We start from the raw sequence: 19,379 nt of genomic DNA on the forward strand, positions 1-19,379 counted from the left end.
TTCACTACCATTGATCAATAAAACAAAAAAATACAGCGAATAAAAACATGGAACAAAAAATACGCTTTCCATAAAGGAAATGCCTTTGTTAAAGTGCGGAAAAAATACATGTGCGAAAATGGGAAAAAATTTGCAATCGTAAAAGCCGGAATGGGATATGGCCCCCTCCACCCACCAAACAGTTGAGAGTGCGGGAAACTAATGCAATTTGTTCCGGTCGAAGGGCTTAGGCGTGTCCGTGTGGGATTTGATTTTTTACGCAAATTGTTGAAGGGGAAATGAAGCGGAAATGAGAGCACATCGTTAAGGTGCACAAGCTTTTCCTTGGCATGGTGAAATTTTAGGGCCAAACCCATCAGCAATGGCTTGTTAGCAGAAACGCACATGCCAAGCCTGAATTTGATTTTAATTTTTCACCCAAAAGGGTGGAATTTGATTAAGTGCAAAGGGAAGGAATTATAAGCTATAAATTATAGTGAAAATAAGTAAATATTACATAAATCAGAGTTGTTTAAACTAACAAAAAATATAGTTTGTCATCTTGTTCTATCCTGATTTTAAAGAATTACATAAATAAAACAGATTCATTTATATCATATATTAAAATAAAGAAATATGTAACAAATAAAATATATATATATCTGTTCATAATTAGTGTGAGTGCTTTAAAAGGAATTACAAATTCCACCAAAATGTTCCCTTGTATTTTTAGCGAATTTCCCCCGAAAATGTGACAGACAGAAGAACGTCATTAAACTAAAACAAGTGAGGGAGTGAAAGGTCGTCTGTCCCCACAGCGCCCTTCCCTTTGAATGATCCTTTACTCAACTAAGAATATATATATTCGCAAAATGGCTAAAATGAACGAAATGGCTAAAATATAGTGGGACCGTCTGTGGCTGCACTTCACGCAATCAAACTGAATGAATGCTAGGCCAACAATTGTCATTTGGTTGGCGTGGCGATGGCAGCCGCAAACAGACAAATACCAACTGAGATGCATATACCGAGATATACAGATATATACATAGAGAAATATCCTAGAAATATATATACCAGTCAAAGTTCGCATTAGGAGCGTGACACCAACGAGTCGGAATGGAAATAATTTCGTGCAAACACAAATGCCAGGCGAATGAGAAACCCAACAAAGCGTGGGGCAAGTGCTCTGAACTTAAAAGCAAACACAAACAATATAGCAAAAAATCAACAAAAATACAACTAAAATAGTAACAAAACGAAAACAAAATATAAACGCCACTGACACTATTACGACAATGAAAACATTTCACATGATCCTAATCGGTATGTGGATATTTCTGTTTGTCTGCAATTTGCAATAGGAAAAACTGTTCACTTTGCGGTTTGTTTATAACAATTTAAATGTCACGCACAAGCGTTACTTTAATTAAAATAATAAAAAGTATAAAAAATAAATTAAATAATGGTATAAAATAAATAAGATTAACTAATTATGGCTTAATCAAGTCATTCCAAATATCTATAAGAGAAACTAGTTTAAGATATAGGGAAAACTGGTAAAATAATGGTTTCTTTTTTCATTTTAAGAAAAATAAATTTTAATACATTTTTTAAATCAAAAATAAAGCAATAAACATATTATATTATATCAATTTTGCAACTATTTAGTAAACAAATATAATTGAATGGTACTTAAATTTGAAGGTTTCTAATGAGTTTGATATTCAAGCCTTATAACAGAGTTATTTTGAGTTTAAAAAGGTTTAAGATAGTTATTTTAGAATTATATGTTTTATATAAAATGGTGTATTTGGTTCTATTTTATTTTTAAATATATTCCTTTCTTTTCGATATATTCATAATTTGTCTAAGTACATCATTGTTAAGAGTCATAGCTGCTTTTAAATACAAACAACTTTATACACAATATTGTACGCTCACTATTGTATAAGTTGCTACACTACAGTAATGTACAATAATAAATTCAGCTCAAAAAAATTAAACAGCTTTCCGAATTAACTATGTACATTGTAAATAAAACAATAGAAAATCCTCATAAAAACCAGTAAACAATATAGTAAAAAATCCAAAATAAATATCCAGAATATAACTAACCAATTTCTAGTACCCACAACATGATTTCGTACCATTTAATTGCTTTAACAAATGGCCTGCAGTGCCATCAAATTGGCGGCTAACAACTTTTACGTGCGAGTGTCGTGCCGCAGGCAATTATCAAATGTTACAGTGAGACACAAAAGTCAACTGCAGTAATAAATACGGGAGTGTTGGTGTAACTCTATCTTAATCTCTGAATTGTAACGATATCCCGCTGTTTTTGGTCGTTGCCAGTTGACAGTCGGGACTGCCTTGACCCATATTTTAGTGAACGACCATGGCCAATGTCAATGTCGTGAAAAGGGAAGTCATTAAATTGATGGAATTTCCGGTTCCGTCTGTGACTTTTTCCATCTGCCCCGTCTCTTCACTGTCATTGTGAGATGGTGTGGAAATAAACCGAGAATTATTAATGTTTATGCACTCACGTGGTAATGACACTGTCAATTCTCAGCTTTCTGTTCACTTCCCTGGGAGCGGTAATTGAATTACAGAATAAGAACTCTGAACATAAAAGAAGAATTGCTGGGGGATTGGCTTCAGGAAGTTGTAAAATTGATTGCCCCCTTAATTGCCATTTGATTTTATGGCTGACTCAGGACAAATCGTTATTGATAAGCTTTTGGCTTTCAGAGTGTCATTTTCCGGTTGCTTAAACTCATCCGCCTTGACCCACTCTACGAGGTGGGTGAGGAATAAACATTGAATCCTTTTCCCTTTCAAATGTCTGAATAGTTTTTCCCCGCGCTTTAAAATGCAAATGTCAAGCCCTAAATAGCACCAAGGTCCTGGGTCCTGAGTGCCTCACCTTGTCCTGGCTGACACAATTTCAGCAAGACGCCACAGCTCATGTTAATTGCTCCGGAGGACCTTGCACTTCGCTTTCTGCAAAGGAAAACGCTGAAATAATTACCACTTGAGTTGCGTGGTGCTGCTGCTGCTGCTGCTGCTGGCAAAGAAATATGACAATTACGCCAACGCAGGAGGACGCGGACGTGGACATGGACATGGTTGGTGGTGTCCCCGGTGGCAAGTCAGTTGGTTCGCATTAAAACTAAATATTCCCCTCCTGCTGCCTGCCTGCATTTCGCCATTTAATTCGCCATATTCTCCCCATAGTTACGACTCTAACAATTAAATGGTTTCAGTAAATTTAAGTAAAGCGTGCTTAACTTTTCACCGCATCTACTACGAGGAGTTTTACGTTTAACAAGCTAGTTTTGCTGGGGTTTTCCGCTCAGCTTGAGGCTAATATATGTATGTTTTTGGCATATAAGGGCTTTAACATAAGGTCCAAGTTGAATGTGGTTAAGATAATACTACGAAAAGAGAATTTTCGGAAGTTGTATTTGATAGAAGTTCACCTTTAAAGAAAAAACAAGACTAACATTCTCTATCTATAAAGTTTTCCCCAGCGAGTTTGAATTTTGCCAAGTTATTTGCCGAAGTTGTAAGGATTCAAGGTCTCCAAAAGTATAACATAGTAAAGTGTTTAACTTTTCCGTATTCTCTCAAATAGTTTTTACTGTAACTCAGGTGGAAAATAAACTTAGAAAATAAACTAATAATAGAAGAGAACTATATTCGAACCCGTAACTTTAAAAGTAAATAAATGATAAACCCTTTATGATATAGATAATGGTTATATATTCATATATTTCCTTCGATAAAATAAAACAATTAAGTAAGCCTTAGTTTAATTATTTAAGTACCTCCTGTTGCTATTAAATAAAACACTTTAGTTCCAAAAAAGTTTGTGACTTGTTTCCACAAGTTTCCCTTAACTTCTCGCCGCTTTTCCACACTCAACCAAATTGATCTCTGACGAACAAAGCTTTCCCCTTAGAATCACATCGAAATGTCAAGACATTAGCGTACAGGCCACAAAATTAATGAGCCCTAATCAGGGCGAAAATGTTTTGGCCAAGTTCAAGTTTAGCCTGAGACCGTAATGGAGGGCACGTTACGGAAGTACAATGAAGTCGTTTGCTGCAGGATGTTGACTGCAAGTTGCCGTAATTGACAGATGGTACCGACATTCGTTTTGATTAGCATTCTATTGGCTGAGTTTTCCGTTTCCCGGTTGAGGGTGTGAAAAAAAGAAAAAAGGTACAGAAAATTAAAGCCAGGCAAAAGCTTTTCTATCTTTATTTTGTGTACATTTTTTTTGTTTAGCTTTCTTTCCACCTGTACTTTTTATGGCATATTGCCTTTTTCATAAAAGCGCCAAGAGCAACAAAAGTTGCGCCAACAAAGTGTAATATTTTGTTATTCTTCATTCCTTGGCGTTGTTTTTTTTCAGCCTTCTTTTTTTTGTAGCTGTTTTTCTTTGCTGTCACCTGGTGAAAATCACACGGCTCAATGCGCAAATTACAAAAGGCGTAGGATGTACAGCGACGAAGGTCGCGGAGGTATCTTTTGCATTTCACAATAATGAAATAGCTTGACTCTTTGATATTTAATGCGACGGCAATTCGAGTCGCAGTCTGGTTTATGACGATGGGCTGGGTTGAACAGCGGTTTTTTTCCATTTCATATCAGATATCTGCGTATCCATCACATCCCTTGCTCACCCATCAATCGCTCCATAAACCATCGGACTTAATTTTAAATAAATTTCCCCCAGAACCCATTTAATCGATAAGCCTTCGGGGAGGAGTCAACAACATCCCATGTCTGCGATAAGACAAAAGTAACATATACCACATATATCCTTGGGCCCACAGCTTAGCGCCTCAGTGTGGAGACAGGTATAATCCCCACCAGAACGAAGAGCACATATGGTTGGTTGTGTTCCTAGCAACCGGATGTAAATATGTAAATTCAATCCAGAGTATTATGGCGAAAAACTCACACAGGTGGTCCCGACGCCATTGGGGGGAGGAGGAAAAACAATAGGATAAACAACATGGAGGAAGCTATACGTGTGCGCAAAAAAAAATATATGTATAAAACAGTTTATAAATTATTCAGATTAAAACGTTTTTACCACCCGCCTCACATGTTAACTGTGACTTTGATGTTGGCCTAATGCGAATGAAGCCCCGTTCCCCAAATTAGCCACCAGTTTCAGGACCACCAGCTGCGAAATCCACCTTAACGACAGGCCAAATGGCTAAAGCAAACAGTGAACATTGAGTTTAAAGATGTGTCCTTGATAAATCTGGTAGAAAATTTTATTCTCTTAATAGGTGTTAATATCTCTAAAAGTCACAAATATTATAGCAATAACAAGAAGAATTTTAAAACAATTTATTTGGGAAAATAAGTCCGGTAACTTAATTGGTTTATTGTCAGTAAAATATTAATTTTTATGTATGATTTGAATTTATTTGGTTTAAATTTTAGTTCTAGTAACAAGTAAATTAATAGCTAATATCAAACAAAAATTAATCTTTCTTGCATTATTTAAATTTCTTATAATTTTGTTGCTTGGGTATATATATTTTTCAATATCATAAGGATATGATATCCAAATTACAAGGATACTACACACGCATGTAATGGAGCCTTTTCAGTCTGTAATGGACAGACATAAATTGATTATAACGCAGACACAGAATCCCTGAATTGAGTTTAGTCAGGTAAACAACTCAAGGTTACAGTTACATTGTTTATATATAATATTCACACATTTATTATGTAATGTGAAATTTTACAATTTAATATTAAACCACTTAAACTCCATCCAAAGCAGGGCAAAGAAGACCTGACAAAGTCATTCTCTAAATTTATGAATTTTAAGTTAAATCAACGCTTCAAGCTGCTTTTTGTAATATATGCCTTAAATTACAGCCCAAAAACTCCTCACTAAACATCAACTGGGACTTCAATTATCCAATTATTATCCCTTTTTCGAATTCGTATCGTTCTCAGTTGTTCAAACTGCGTTGTGCTGCTGTTTGATTGATTTGAATGATAAATTTGTTTGTGCCGGGAATACACCACTCAAACATGGATGATGAATTCTTTTCCAAGCCAAGGGCAAATCAATCAATCAAAGGCCAAGCCTCTTCTGTTAACATTGCCTAGACGAAAGGAAATATCTGTTGCCCATTTCTAAGATTATTTTTTCACATAAATATCCTATACCAGCATGAATATAGTTCCTTTCGATTCCATTAGACAATTATTTTATGCTGGCTGATGTAATATTCTTTTTAATCAATTCAAGGATCAAACCAGCATATCTATAATATAGACTAATTTTGCCAATTGCCTGGCGCTCTGATTAAATTAGATTTGATTCGTTTGGGTATGTCTTTGCTGAGGTCCTTTTTGCATCGTTTTGATTGGCCAACTTAATGGCTTTGTAATGATACCACATTGATTGGCCCTAGGGGACAGGGCCAAAATAATTTGTTTTCCGATCAATGTCCAGCGATAGGACAGAGGCTTCAGCTCACCCAATTAGCCGTCGGGGCCATTTGTCAAGGCGGCTTATTGAGGTTGCCCAGAACATGTATCGATTTGGTATTAGTTTTCGGAAAAGGTCAGCGAATCGCTGTGTGCCTCAAGTTTAGCCACAAATTGTTAAACCTCAATAATTGAAAACTTACAAAAAAAAAACTCGGTCTATGGAATAACTTTAGGGATAAATTACTTGGGATTTATTTGCCACACATTTTGGCTGTTGGGGTATGCAAATGAAAGTGAAATTCAGAAGTGCCAGTAGCACATTTATTTCCATCAGACAGTGCACAAATTTTATGCAAATCTGGCAAACATTCGAAATAATATTAAGCCGCCGCAAAGTCGAGAGAAAGTTTTTCGATTTCGTGCGTAAATTATAAACACAAATATCCTTAGAAACGCTTGCCCCTGGAATTATGAGAACTTAGCCGCAAAAGTTTTCAACCGAGACGGGACATAAATCAAAGCATTCCGGTTGGCAGGAGCAGTCTGCGGCTCAATTATGCCAATTTATGCTAAAGCAAAACCATAAAACGCAATAAATATAAGGAGTGGAATAAAAAAGGACAAATGTCGCATGCGAATGTGTCTGTATATAAATCAAATTAATACGATCCAGTGAAATGAAAGCGATTCCGAGAGCACGCAAAACGAGAAGACCAACTGGCACACGAGGCGTATGCGTAATGAGTGCAGACGTATGCGCAATTTTATGAATAATTGACAGCTGAACTTTAACAGCTGTCTGTAGCGCTAAAAAGAGCCACTCACTCACCATTCAGAATGAAAAACCCACCCAGTCAGTCAGCCTGCACATATCCTCAATGCCATATACATTCCTTTTGGCCATCAAAGGGTCGGCGCCAATTTACATACATGAGCAAAAAAAAGAAGGAAAGGCAATTTCTGGGGGGGGAATGGATGCCAAACAGCTGCAGCTGCTCATCATCATCATTATTTTAAATAAACATTACGCTTGGCTTTATAACCATTTATCACATTTGCAGATTTATGTCCTGCCATTTGGCCACGCACACAAAAAAGGCAAAGGAAAGTCAGGGCTCAAGTAAATTAGCCTACTTGCAACGTTACGGAGATGCTCTTCAAGGGGTAAGTATAAGTTAAATATATGTATTATATTTAAAATATAAGAAATAATCTATTTATTTATAATTTTATATTGAGTTTATACAGAAATTATACCTTAATTCATAGAAGTAAATATACCTTTAAGGGATCGATGTAAAATACTATTTGAATCTAACTTTTCCTATAGATCCATTACCCTTAGTATCCAAAAAATGTTAATTATTACTATTATACTTTAAATTAAATATTATTACTAAACTGTTTTCCTTTAGTTTTACTTTTCTTAAGCTTTTAAAAATTTATTAAAATTTATTAAAATCTATTAATTAGCTTTATATAAAATGAAAGAAAACTCCTCTATATATTACCTACAACTTGTTTGATTTTGTGTTAATTTAAACTGACTCATCACACATAATTCCCCCAATAAAACTCTATAAATCTAAAGCAAAAAAAACTACTCAATATACTATAGAGAGAACAGATTTTTCTGTAGTTTATGAAGCCCGAAGGTTGTGCAACTTCCGATATGCTCCCAACCTATATTGAGTGGATCCCAATGGCAGGGTATTATAAATCATGGCACGTCTAACAAGGGAGAGCAAAAAACGTGGAAAATCATAGCGAGTCGCTTAGCTAAAATCGCTTTCACCGTTCCGAGGATTTTTCAATCACAGTCCCGTTTTTCGAGCCTTTCACACGGCATACATATATATTGATTTTCGCTATTTTTTTCTTTCCCACTTCCTGTTTCCATGCGAATGTGCATGTATACGTTTCAGGCGAGGCTGTCCGTTTTTAATGGTAATTGGTGCCTGCATAACCATTAAAGGGTTTTATGCGAATGACGTGGACGTTACATGCGAGTGTGTTTTCGCGAGGGAGGGGGGAGAGGAGAGGCGTTGGGACCAATTTTAGGTACGTGCCAAAGTCTATGCGTTTTGGGGGTTATAAATGTGGGTTAGGCGGGCTTATATTTGGATGGTCCCCGAAATTCCGTTGATTGATATTTTTAAGGCTGCAAAAAATCAACAACTGCTGTCTGGATTTATTTACAGATTTGTGTAAGTTTTACGAGGGGTTAAAGTGAGGGTGATAAAAGGAGAAAAGTCCACATTTTTAAACAGAAATACTAAGGGAATCCTTAGGGAATCTCCATACAATTCTAAAAAGGAATCATTCACAATAAAGATTAAAACAAAAATATTTAAAATATTTCTTTCGTATTTTATTTTAAAACTCAAAGACAAATAAACTCGGTTACTTTACTCCAATTTGAATGGTTTTAAAAATACTAAACTAGGAAATACTATTGCGATGTTTTAAAATTCTAATTTGAGAGTGAGATACAGCAAAAATCTATTTAATTTCGGTACATTCGTATTTAGGACGACTATTAAAAGTTATTATTAATTATATTGCATCTAAATTATGTACGTTTAACTAAAAAATAAGAACTTGATATTATATACTGATCCCTAAAAGGAATTTAAATATAATTATTCAATTTGTTATGTTTGTTATTTAAGAATTTTATAGAATAATGATCAAATGTAATAAATATATTACAATATATACAAATCTGGTAACATATTATATCGATAAAGTAATATATTTGATATACCTAAAAATGTATTCAAAAAAATGTATTGAATTTAACTTTAATTCTTTGAGACTCTCTCTCTCTCTGGTTGCCACCTAAACAATGCCACGTGTCCTTTCCAGCCTGTCAACTTTTATTGTTCGGTGAAAGCACTGCGATTGCTTCGCTTTCTTTTCCAAGAAAAGTTTTGCCGGCCAACAGTTGGCCATTTTGTCTGGCCAAGATTTATGCGCGATTGCCCCAGGTTTACGAGTTACGTTGTTGCACTTCAGCTTAAAGCGCAAAAAAGAAAATGGTAAAAGGATAAGTCGGGCGGGCTGGGAAAATCCTATCTGGCTTGAAATCGCTCATCTTCAGGCGCGCGCCCTGCTGCTATTTCATTATGAGTTAAGCAAAGTTTTTACGACTCTCTGCCTTTTGTGCCAAAGCCCGTTTGCCAGAGACAGATTAAGCGGCTTTTATATATATATGGAAGTAGGGTATAAGCGTTGGCTTCTTGGCCAGCAACAGCAGCATACTTACACTCATGGCGAAAGGTTAAAGTGCAACAATTTCTCAGAAACACAGAGATACCCGTGTACACACAAGGGGTCAAGTTGGGCAAATGGGGATTTACATTTGTCAGCATTTTTTTTTTTTGCTACTTGGAAAAATGTTATTAGATGAGTCCCCCTGTGTTCCCGTGGTATTTGTCAACAGGAAACGGATATGACAGAGCTTGTCCAATAAATTCTTTGATGTATTTGCTCCGACAACTCCCCCGGGAGCGAGCTGAGTGAGTAGAATGTCGTACTTTATTTATGCCACTGCCAGACCCGCACCCAAACCGAATCATAAACTTGACTCAATGCCGTCATCAACAATTACGAATGTATCTTGACCAAAGAACAAAAAACAAAAAAGGACATACAAAATAGGAAGCTCCTGAAATTTTCCACTGTCCCTTTTTGGCTAAGCAAATATTTGGCCCATCGAAAGTTATACGTGTCTACGAGGAATGGGCAAACAAACCGAAACACAAGTCAAACAATCCATGCCGCGGTATCAAATACTGTTTAGCCCCCCATCGAAGTGAACACGAAGCCAAGAAAGTAACCAAATTTGTAAGAAAATCAAGAAGGATGGGTGTAAAACACACAATTTGTATGACTCAATTTATGCACAAAGTTTCTGGCTATAAATTGTTTCAAATTATGTGGCGAGACTAAGATTTAACACTAGAATTTCAATATGAAATATCAAATGAATTGGAAATAAATTGTAAATTTTAAGTGACTTAGTAAATACTAGGTATTATGTTAATTTAAATGAATGGTTTCTGCTTTTTCATGTAATCTCAACTGAGCAACCTTTGCCCAAAAAACCTTAGTTATGTCAGGCTGGGGTCTTCCCCCTTAGCCAACACATTCCTTTGGCTACTCTCGTTTTAACAACTTGGAAAATTTATTTAGAAAAAATAAAAATTTGTAAAAATTTTATGACGATTGGAAAAGAAGAGAAGGCATCCAAATCTGTAGTAACATCCAGACCGATTCGCGATGCAGGCTCACCACGCGATGCCCGACTTCCGGTGCCGGAACAATTGCCAGCACAAGGAGTGCCAGAGGCATGCTCCCCTGGGCATCATTGACCAGCACACGCAGTGCAAGTGCCTGGGTGAGGTGAATGCCTCCTCAATATTCCTGGAGAACGTCCTGGATTTGGCCAATACGCTGGCCCAGGTGATGATCATCTGCGGACTGCACGAGTGCAAGGCCAAATCGACGGTGGACATCATTTCCTATGCCTTCCTGCACTATGACCAGGTGTGCTACTGCTTGGACACCACACCGAAGAAGCGGCTGCGGAAGGAGGACCTCTTCCACGAGCTGGGCAAGAAGTCGCTGATGAACAAGGTGGAGGCCCATCTGGCCTATGCCATTATAAAGCGCGGCTTCAAGGCCTTTTACTACGAACCGAAGCAGGATTTGACCTATGACGAACAGGGCAGACCCTCCTACAATGATGAGTGCGTTTGGGTCCATGCCGCTCGCAAGTCGGCGGAGAGCTGTGCCCGCTTCGACGGATTGTCCTGTGCCGAGCAGTTGGCCTACGAGGCCAAGATTAAGATCGTCTACAAGAAGTTCTATGACCGGATGCAGACCCGCAAGCGGCAGCCGGAGGGCGATGACTGCAACTGCTGCTTCTGTGCCAAGAAGCGTGGTCATTTGGTATATGCCAAGGAGCCGGTGCCATGTAGTTCTGCACCCAAGAAGACCCGGCACGTGTGTCCCTATTGCTGCAAGAAGAAACAGAAGCAACAATATACACATCCAGCCCGCCAACCGGCCAAGTGCCCCAAGTGCCACAAGTCGAGGAAGTTCTGTTGCTGTGCCAAGATGGACTTCAACCTGCAATGGGTCAGGAGCATTTGGGAGCGACCCGATTTCAATCAGTACTACAAGAACGAGATTGCCGAAATCGAGGATCGTCTGGTCAAGGGCACCTGCTGGGTGCCATTGGAACCAGAAGAGAAGCTCGGCGACGGGGAAGAGGGCGAGGAGGAGGAGATTATTCCGGAAATGCCAGCGGAGGCTCTGCTAGCCCTTGCTGGCAAGGAGCTGCCCAGCACCCAGCCAGCCGAAACAACCGCCGAGGGTTCGCCAACAAAACAAGGATCCGTTATCGAGGAAGCTGTTGAGGCCTAAGCCCCACTCGTAGATAGGGTCGCTTTTCGGTTCTGGTTTTAGCCCTATACATACTCTCGGGAGTCCTTCAACCAAATTCAAGGTGATGCAGACCAAATTTAAGAAATAAATCATTTTATACAAGATATGGAAAATATGCGAAAAAATGGGTTCTTTTTTGGTTATTTATGCCAACTGAAGAAGTTATAAAATATATTATAACATATATTTATAAAAGGATATATAATATAATATACAATTATATGCATGTTATTTACAAATCTTAAAATATATACAGAAGAAGCCAAATTATTTTAGCTTTACTCATCTTATTTTGGATATTGTCTGCTAACGAAACCACGAAAACCATTCGAGTTCTCACTCAATTCGTTTCTTGGAAAAAGAACCCAATTAAAGCTCCGAAATCAATGTTTGTTTTGGTCAAAATTCATGACTTCAATACAACCTTTTTCTAATGAATAGAACTAATTGGTTGTAAATAAGATAGACACGTGCTGCCAACCGAGTAAGCTACTGATGGCAAATTGTGTTGGCTTTTAGGTGACACACTTAGCTGAGCTGAGGTAAACGTGGCCATCACTTCCCATTTCACCCACTCACACACGCTCTTGGCCAGTGGTAAACTGGCCAAAAGAGCGTCTCGTTGCTGGGTGTCTACTTGGACGAAAGTGGCATGCAACAGTAATAGAAAATACATTTAATCTGGCTTATGGTGCATCTCCCACAGCAGATAACTTGGGCACACTTCATCACAGTACTAACGCTCCAAAGAACCCCCACAACGACACCATTCAACAGGGCTAAGAGGGAGATGTGGAGCATTCTGGGAAACCCTGAGGTGAGCTTCTCTCACCTGCAGGAAAAGAAAAGGGAAATAGTGCTGAAATGTTGACCATCGAGGCGATGGCTGCCTTGAACTTCTCTGGCAAAAGTTTGCCACTGGCATTGTGAATGCATGAAAACTTTCCCCCTTTTCCCGGCTTATGTATAGTATGTGTGTATTTCACTCAATTTTCACTGGCGCGTTTTTGGCCAACAATGTCGGCGCATGTGGCTGGCTAGGTGGAAACTTTTCCATTTTTCATTCTCCACACTCCACTTTCTCCATTTACCCATTTTCCATTTTGATTTAAAACCAAATTTGAGCGGTACTCTCCAGGTTGTTGGTGTAATCAAGTGGGTTAGGCATCATCGACAGACCACAGAAATAACAACGAAACACAAACAAATGAAAATTTACACCTGTCGACCGCAGCAAATTGCAAATAAATTCAAATATGCTTTGTGGTTCAAAGATGGGTCATAAATAATTGATGATTTTGATGTTCAGATAATTATATTTTCGCATTTTAGACAACACGAAAATTGTATCAGTTATTGAATTATTCAACGGCTACGAAACAAACGAAATATTCAATTCAATTAGTTGGAAAAGTCAGAAAGAGAAAAAGCCTCTCACATTTCCATTACCAGGTCTTAAAGGCATTATTCGGCCTGGTCATGAAATTAAATGGATTTTTTGGCTAATGAAATTCAGGTGGTAAGTCTTGGTAAGCAATAATCGTAAGTCTAAACAGAGCAATGAAGGCTGATTGCAGCGCAATGTAAGAAGCTTTCAAACTAATTACAAATTCCACCATAAGGCGAGAGTGTCAAGTGTCAGACAGAAGTTTCCCTTACTCGTAAAAGAAACTTAATTAAGGAAAAATGAAATTTTGTTCTGCATTAGTCCATGTCGCAAGTGGGGGCCCAGTTAATTTCTCAAACATGCCACGAAGCGTTCAGGGAAAAGGTAAATGTTATGCATACTTTGCACATGACTGGAAATTGGTAAATGTCTGGAAAACTCGCCCACCTGTGCCCTGCCACATTGCGCACCTTTTCCGAAGCAATTTTCAGGGGAAAATTGTGCGGCGGAAAAATATTATACTAAATATTGCAATTGAAAAAAACCTGATCCTGCATTTGAACGTGTTCCCCAGTCGACACACACTTACTACTATGTACTATACATTGGAAATGCAAAACTAAGATGGTGGAATGGCCAAAGAATTCTTGTGGCTAGAGCCATAGAAATGCGCAAGTCACAAGTGGATTTTCGACAGGAAAAGCCCTTCAGTCTGCATTTGTGGTTATCCTCTTTCCCCAGAGCTCAAATCTTGGTCTATGCGGTCCACAGATTTCCATTTGTATGAATGCAAAACGTGCTTCTGTTGCTGGAAATTGGATTTTGTATATATTGTGCATTTGCCATTCGAAATAATATCGTGGCCTGGCATTGTGGCCATAAATGTGTAAGTATGCTAAGCAGTTGCCAACTCTCTTAGCTGTCTGTACATTTTCCCATAAAATTCTCTATATCTCTTTTCCCAACAAACAGACAGCAAAGCAGTTAAGCTAAAAATAGCATTCGTGATTTCAATGGTTATTTATTCAAGTTCAAGTGCTTAACTTTTCCGTATTCCTTGCTGGAAAATCAATAGGACGCGATATTCTCCCCCATTGACGACACATTTGTTAATGAAAAACTGGTGTTTTCGCCGAAGTCAATAGTTCTATTTATATAACCACCTTGACGTATGAGTAACGCGGCCAAAAGCCCCCTTTTGACCAACTCTTTTGTACTATACGTTTTTCTTAGTTGCTTTTTCCTCCCTATTTTTTTTTTTGCATATTACACGAGCGGCTTGCCTGCGTTCTTTCCTTGGCCTGACCAACTTTTAGTGCGCAGAAAATAAATAATAAATGAGGCAACAATGAATGGGCGACGGCCAGCGACGAAAGGAAAAACACTTTCCTCGGCCCGGCAGACAGGGCCGTAAAAATTGACAAGATATAAAACCAATATTTCTATAAAGACGGAGGAAGGCGAGAACAGAAAGTTGCCGTCGAGGAGCATCGTAAAATAATACGGCCCAATAAAAAGAGAAGATGAGGAAAATTCAAAAGAAAAATACATTTAGTTATGACTTGACGCGTCTCCGTCTGGAGCTTAAGGACGACTTTAAGGCGGGACAGAAACCATAAACATTTTTACACTCAAATTGATAATCTGGGGCAGGAGTGTTAAACTTGCCGCTTAACGCGGGGGAAATCAATTGCAATCGATGGCAACGAAGGACCAACTGGAAATTAAAGCCAGCTGAAATTTTCCCAACTGGACTCAATGCCGCATGATTTTCATATTAAAATGAAAATGGAATCCGCCGGCGTCACAACAGACTTTTTAATGACCTTCCCACAGCCAATTTCGCGGCCAAAAACACACACACACACAACCCGATGATGGCCATTTGTTGGCTTATATCCGCTGAGCCAGTTGACAGTTTAACGATTTAATGGGGACAAAGTGAGGATTGATCGGTGTCCATGGGCATATAGTATATGTAACTTGTATATGCAGTCAAAGTTAGGGCGGTATTTCGCCTATGGAGAACCTCAATTTGCATACTAAATATTCATAGATTTGCATATCACTGACGGCAAACACTGGTTGGGCTCTATCAGGACATGTTCCTGATATAAATCTTGGCAATCAAGCATAATTAAACTGTCGACGTAATTAAATTTATCGTACGCATTGTATGCGTAGCATCGTTCAATTTCATACCTTTTGGCACACGTTTTTATAGCCTGTGAAAATTGGCCTGTCCGAACCCATGTTTGTTTCCATTTTCCACAACTTTCTTTGTAAATTTATATAGCTATTATTTATGCCAGAAGCTGCAAACTACCAAATGGCAATAACAATAAATATTTCCTTTTATTCAACAGGGACAAGGGACCACATGGACAAATGTGTGAAGGTAGAAATACTGCAGCATCTCAAATTTTATAGAAAATTAATTGGTTTCGAGTCAGATGCGAGTATTCATTTGTTTTGCAGACACCTGCATTTTGTAATTTATCTTTTTAACTTTAAACTATAATAAAACATTGGTTAAGTAAAGCCTTTGATACTTGTACACATATTCCCATTTAATTTCTTCCTCCTTTAATGTCCCTTAAAAATTTGCTAAAAAATATTTTAATACATTCTACACTTAGCAACTTCTTTTCCATTCTTAATTAGCGCTTTATTACGGTTCTCTTTAGTTGCAATCACAAATCCCCGGCTAAGATCCCATTAAAAGTTTAACACCAGCTAAAATTTCGTACTTCTCAGCTTTCCTGGAGGCCATTAGAGACCACGGGAAATACTCGGCGAAGGAAATTAATTAGGAAACATGGCGGACTCGACTTGGCCGAGGCCGAAAGTTGTTAATAAAATTATTCAGAGAGTTTCAGGTTCAAGTACACACAACTGTCCCAGGGTTGGCATAAATGCTTTCGAAGTTCCGAGCCAAAGTCTAGTTGCTGCTGCTGCCTTTTGAATGCGAAAAACGCTTTTCTGTTGGCCATTATGCGAGGCGTAATCACGTTTCAGCTTTTGCCTGAGCGCTCTGTTGATTTTCGGAGCCCCCGTTTCCCGTTTCCCGGGCCCCAACGCCATTCCCTTGCCGTTTTGCGGCTTTCCTTTTATGGAAATTTCATTTTGTGCCAGCTGCAGTTGGAGCGATCACGTAAGTGCAAATGGCCAAGTCCACGGAATGTTTTGTAAGCCAATATGTCCTCGGCTGGCTCAGAGCTCCCATTGCACACGCTGGTTGCACCATTTGCAGATGGATTCTTTACGTTTTTCTTTTTCTTTTCCTATGTTTTTTTTTTGTTTTTTTGTTTCTTGTTCAAGCTATTTGCTATTTGCATGTGGGGCACGCTCCAGCGACTGGCATCTAGAATGCTACGCTTTGTTTGCCATTTGTTGCCGCTCAAGTCACCGCACATTGGGGCAGCTGGGACCAGGGAAAGCCGGCGCGAAAAAAAAACCCCAAGCCACAAGCACCTGCCAGGATTTTTCTTTTTCCTTCGAACACATTAGGCAAAGAAACAAATCAAATATTGCATAATTTATGCTATACGACTGCCTCGTAAAACTAATTGAATTATTCGCTTAATATTTATGATACTCTAGGCGATGCCACTAAATTAATTATTTAAACAGAAGGAAATGGAAATTTAGGAGCCAAACACATGGTAGATAAATAGGCAAAGGAATATGATGAGGTAAAATAAAGGATATATGTATAAGTTGATTAATCATTTAAAATGTATAGAAACAAGTTTAGTATGAAATTACTTAAATTTTGAGATAGTACCTAATTAAAAAATTGACTATTAAGCACTTTAAAACTTTAAAATGAAGGGAAAACCAATTTTAAAACTGTCAATCAAGTTTTTGACGCTTTTCAACCACTAAAAACAGAAAATGAAAGTGATGCAGAACCCTTTCAAGCTGTCATTCGTGGTAACTGGTCCTTCTGACTCCCGTGGCACATTTATTAACAGCCACGAGATCGGGAAGCTGACCAAAAAGAAAACAAAAATTACGAGCAACACAATGCCAAGACCTGATGGCAGCCCACGCTCGTTATCCTTCGTCAGGAAGCCACGATGCCACGGGACACAAAAGGGAGCCACAATAAATAAACTCAGGAGCTCCGCCACACCGAAACGAACCGAAACCAGGACAAAAACCAAACCGAAACCAGAGCCCAACCGTGGCCAGGCGCCAAAGCTGAGTTAAAAGCAGCCAAAAGCGGTGTGAAAATGCACCCGCGCTTTCTTATTCTACGGAAAATTGCAGCATAAAATATGTTGTCAGTGACAGGAAAAACTGAAATTATTACACTGCCCACTACCAAAGTTGTGAGCTCTCACTCTCTCCAATTCATGGAGTTTTGTGAACTGGAAATTGCGACAAATTGGTTAAGGTTTATCCAGGGTAAAAGTTTCTAGTGTTCCCGAGCCAGTATTGTTGAAGTAAAGTGGAGTTATAAATATTTAATAATAACCAACGCAGATGGTTTAGATTTTTAATTATCGATAAGGAATGTAGTTTTTTAGTAAAGGTAAAGAATATTTTTCTTTTTCTATAAGCGATTTTTTGCGACCTATATATTTTACATTAAAATGGAACACACTGGCATTTAAATATTAAAGAGGATTTATTAGAAAATAGGTACTGACGAGAACCGTTGGAAAAGATATAATAATTTCATACGAAAATCATAGTAATAATGCTCTATTTGATGTATTTACAACTTACAGTCTATCCCGATCAGATTTTTTGAAATAACGTCTCGATTTTAAGTATCTAGAACTTAAAACATATTTTGGTAGAAAAGCTTTTTGCCTTAAAATTTTTAAATATATTAAGTGTAAACATTTATATTTTAAACATAAATATATATGTTATCCTATAAAATATATTTAAAATGCTTTTAGCTTGCTTTTATGAACTTATTCCCAATTAAAATTCACTTTGTTTCCTACGTTTTGCTTGTTTTTGCTGAGGTTTTCAGTGCTCTCTTGTGGCCACTTTGACGCTAACAGTTTTGTGATTCGTCATGCGGCAGGAAATGAGGTTTCTCAAGATTTTTTTCAAAAGTGCATTTTCTGCAACTGACACACTGTGACTAGAAAGGAATTGAGAAGGAATTGAGTAGAAATTCAGGTGAATGCAAGAAACTGTCAATGTGTCGACTGCAACGAAAGCAAGAGCTTTCATTAACGAAATCCAAAAGGACTCTATAAGTTAGACCGATTTATATTGGTTGAACGCTCAAAATGGCATTAAGCGTTTAATGGTGTGTTTTACCAAAATTAGTATAATACATAAATTATGCTATGCATATTCATGACTTGGTCATGCGGCGGGCAGCGGCACTTAATGGCAATGACTAATTGAAGTCTATGGGGTCGTGGCCCACTGCCATAATGCCGCAAATTGAGTTGGCAAACACTTGTTCTGCCAATTTATTGTTGAAGTTCGAGTTAATTACTTCTTTAGTTAGAGGGGACATACGTCAATTAGTTAATTTAATTAAATGGAAACTCAAACAAATCACCGCGAACCGTGATCGACATGTTTCAAATGCCACAAATCAACTGCGGTCCGTGGGTGTTAAATTAAATAATTTAATTTGAGCTACAAAAGAAAAATTCTGGAAAATAACATCACGAGCTGAAAGCTGGAAAAACCCGTAACCTGCTAAGCCAATTAAAAAATTCCATCTACCTTACAGTTCCATTAATATAAACTTTAAACGGAAAAACCAAAAGATTCCCATCGTTCTGACGAAACACGCAAGTGGAAAAGTTTTTTCTCACCAGTCCCAAAACTACACAAGGAACTGAATGAAAAAAGGAAAAAAGGAAACAAACATAAATTAAAAGCACGTACACATTTATTATGCAGCTCACCTGCCAAACAAAAAAAATAAATCAAGTCAAATGAAATTAAAATAAAATAAAACTGCAATGCCTCCCAAAAATAAAGGAGTGCAACATTTTTACATTCCAATTAAAGGTGGTTACGTGGGGCAATAAATCAACCAAGGTAGGATAATATCAAAGAAAAACAGATAGATAAGAATCCCAATTCCAAA

At 37.8% G+C, this 19,379-nt stretch overlaps 2 protein-coding genes across 2 annotated transcripts in view; one reads left to right on the top strand and one right to left on the bottom strand.

Annotated features, from left to right (window-relative positions):
• The window catches only part of LOC110188266 (IDLSRF-like peptide), a 40,781-nt gene that overhangs the window by 17,512 nt on the left and 3,890 nt on the right, over window positions 1–19,379 (bottom strand). The window lies entirely within an intron of this gene.
• On the top strand, window positions 6,042–14,817 carry LOC110188265 (uncharacterized). Its single transcript, XM_086831760.1, has one exon. The coding sequence runs from the start codon at window positions 10,744–10,746 to the stop codon at window positions 11,890–11,892; it is 1,149 nt and encodes a 382-aa protein (XP_086687886.1). The 5' UTR covers window positions 6,042–10,743; the 3' UTR covers window positions 11,893–14,817.

The sequence above is a fragment of the Drosophila serrata genome, unplaced genomic scaffold (assembly GCF_035046125.1).
Source record: "Drosophila serrata isolate PLE 108 unplaced genomic scaffold, ASM3504612v1 contig_241, whole genome shotgun sequence".
NCBI classification, from domain to species: Eukaryota; Metazoa; Arthropoda; class Insecta; order Diptera; family Drosophilidae; genus Drosophila; species Drosophila serrata.

Bases quoted from the DNA above. Each gene is read 5' to 3' on its own strand.
- LOC110188265 (XM_086831760.1), top strand. From the start codon at position 10,744: ATGCAGGCTCACCACGCGATGCCCGACTTCCGGTGCCGGAACAATTGC.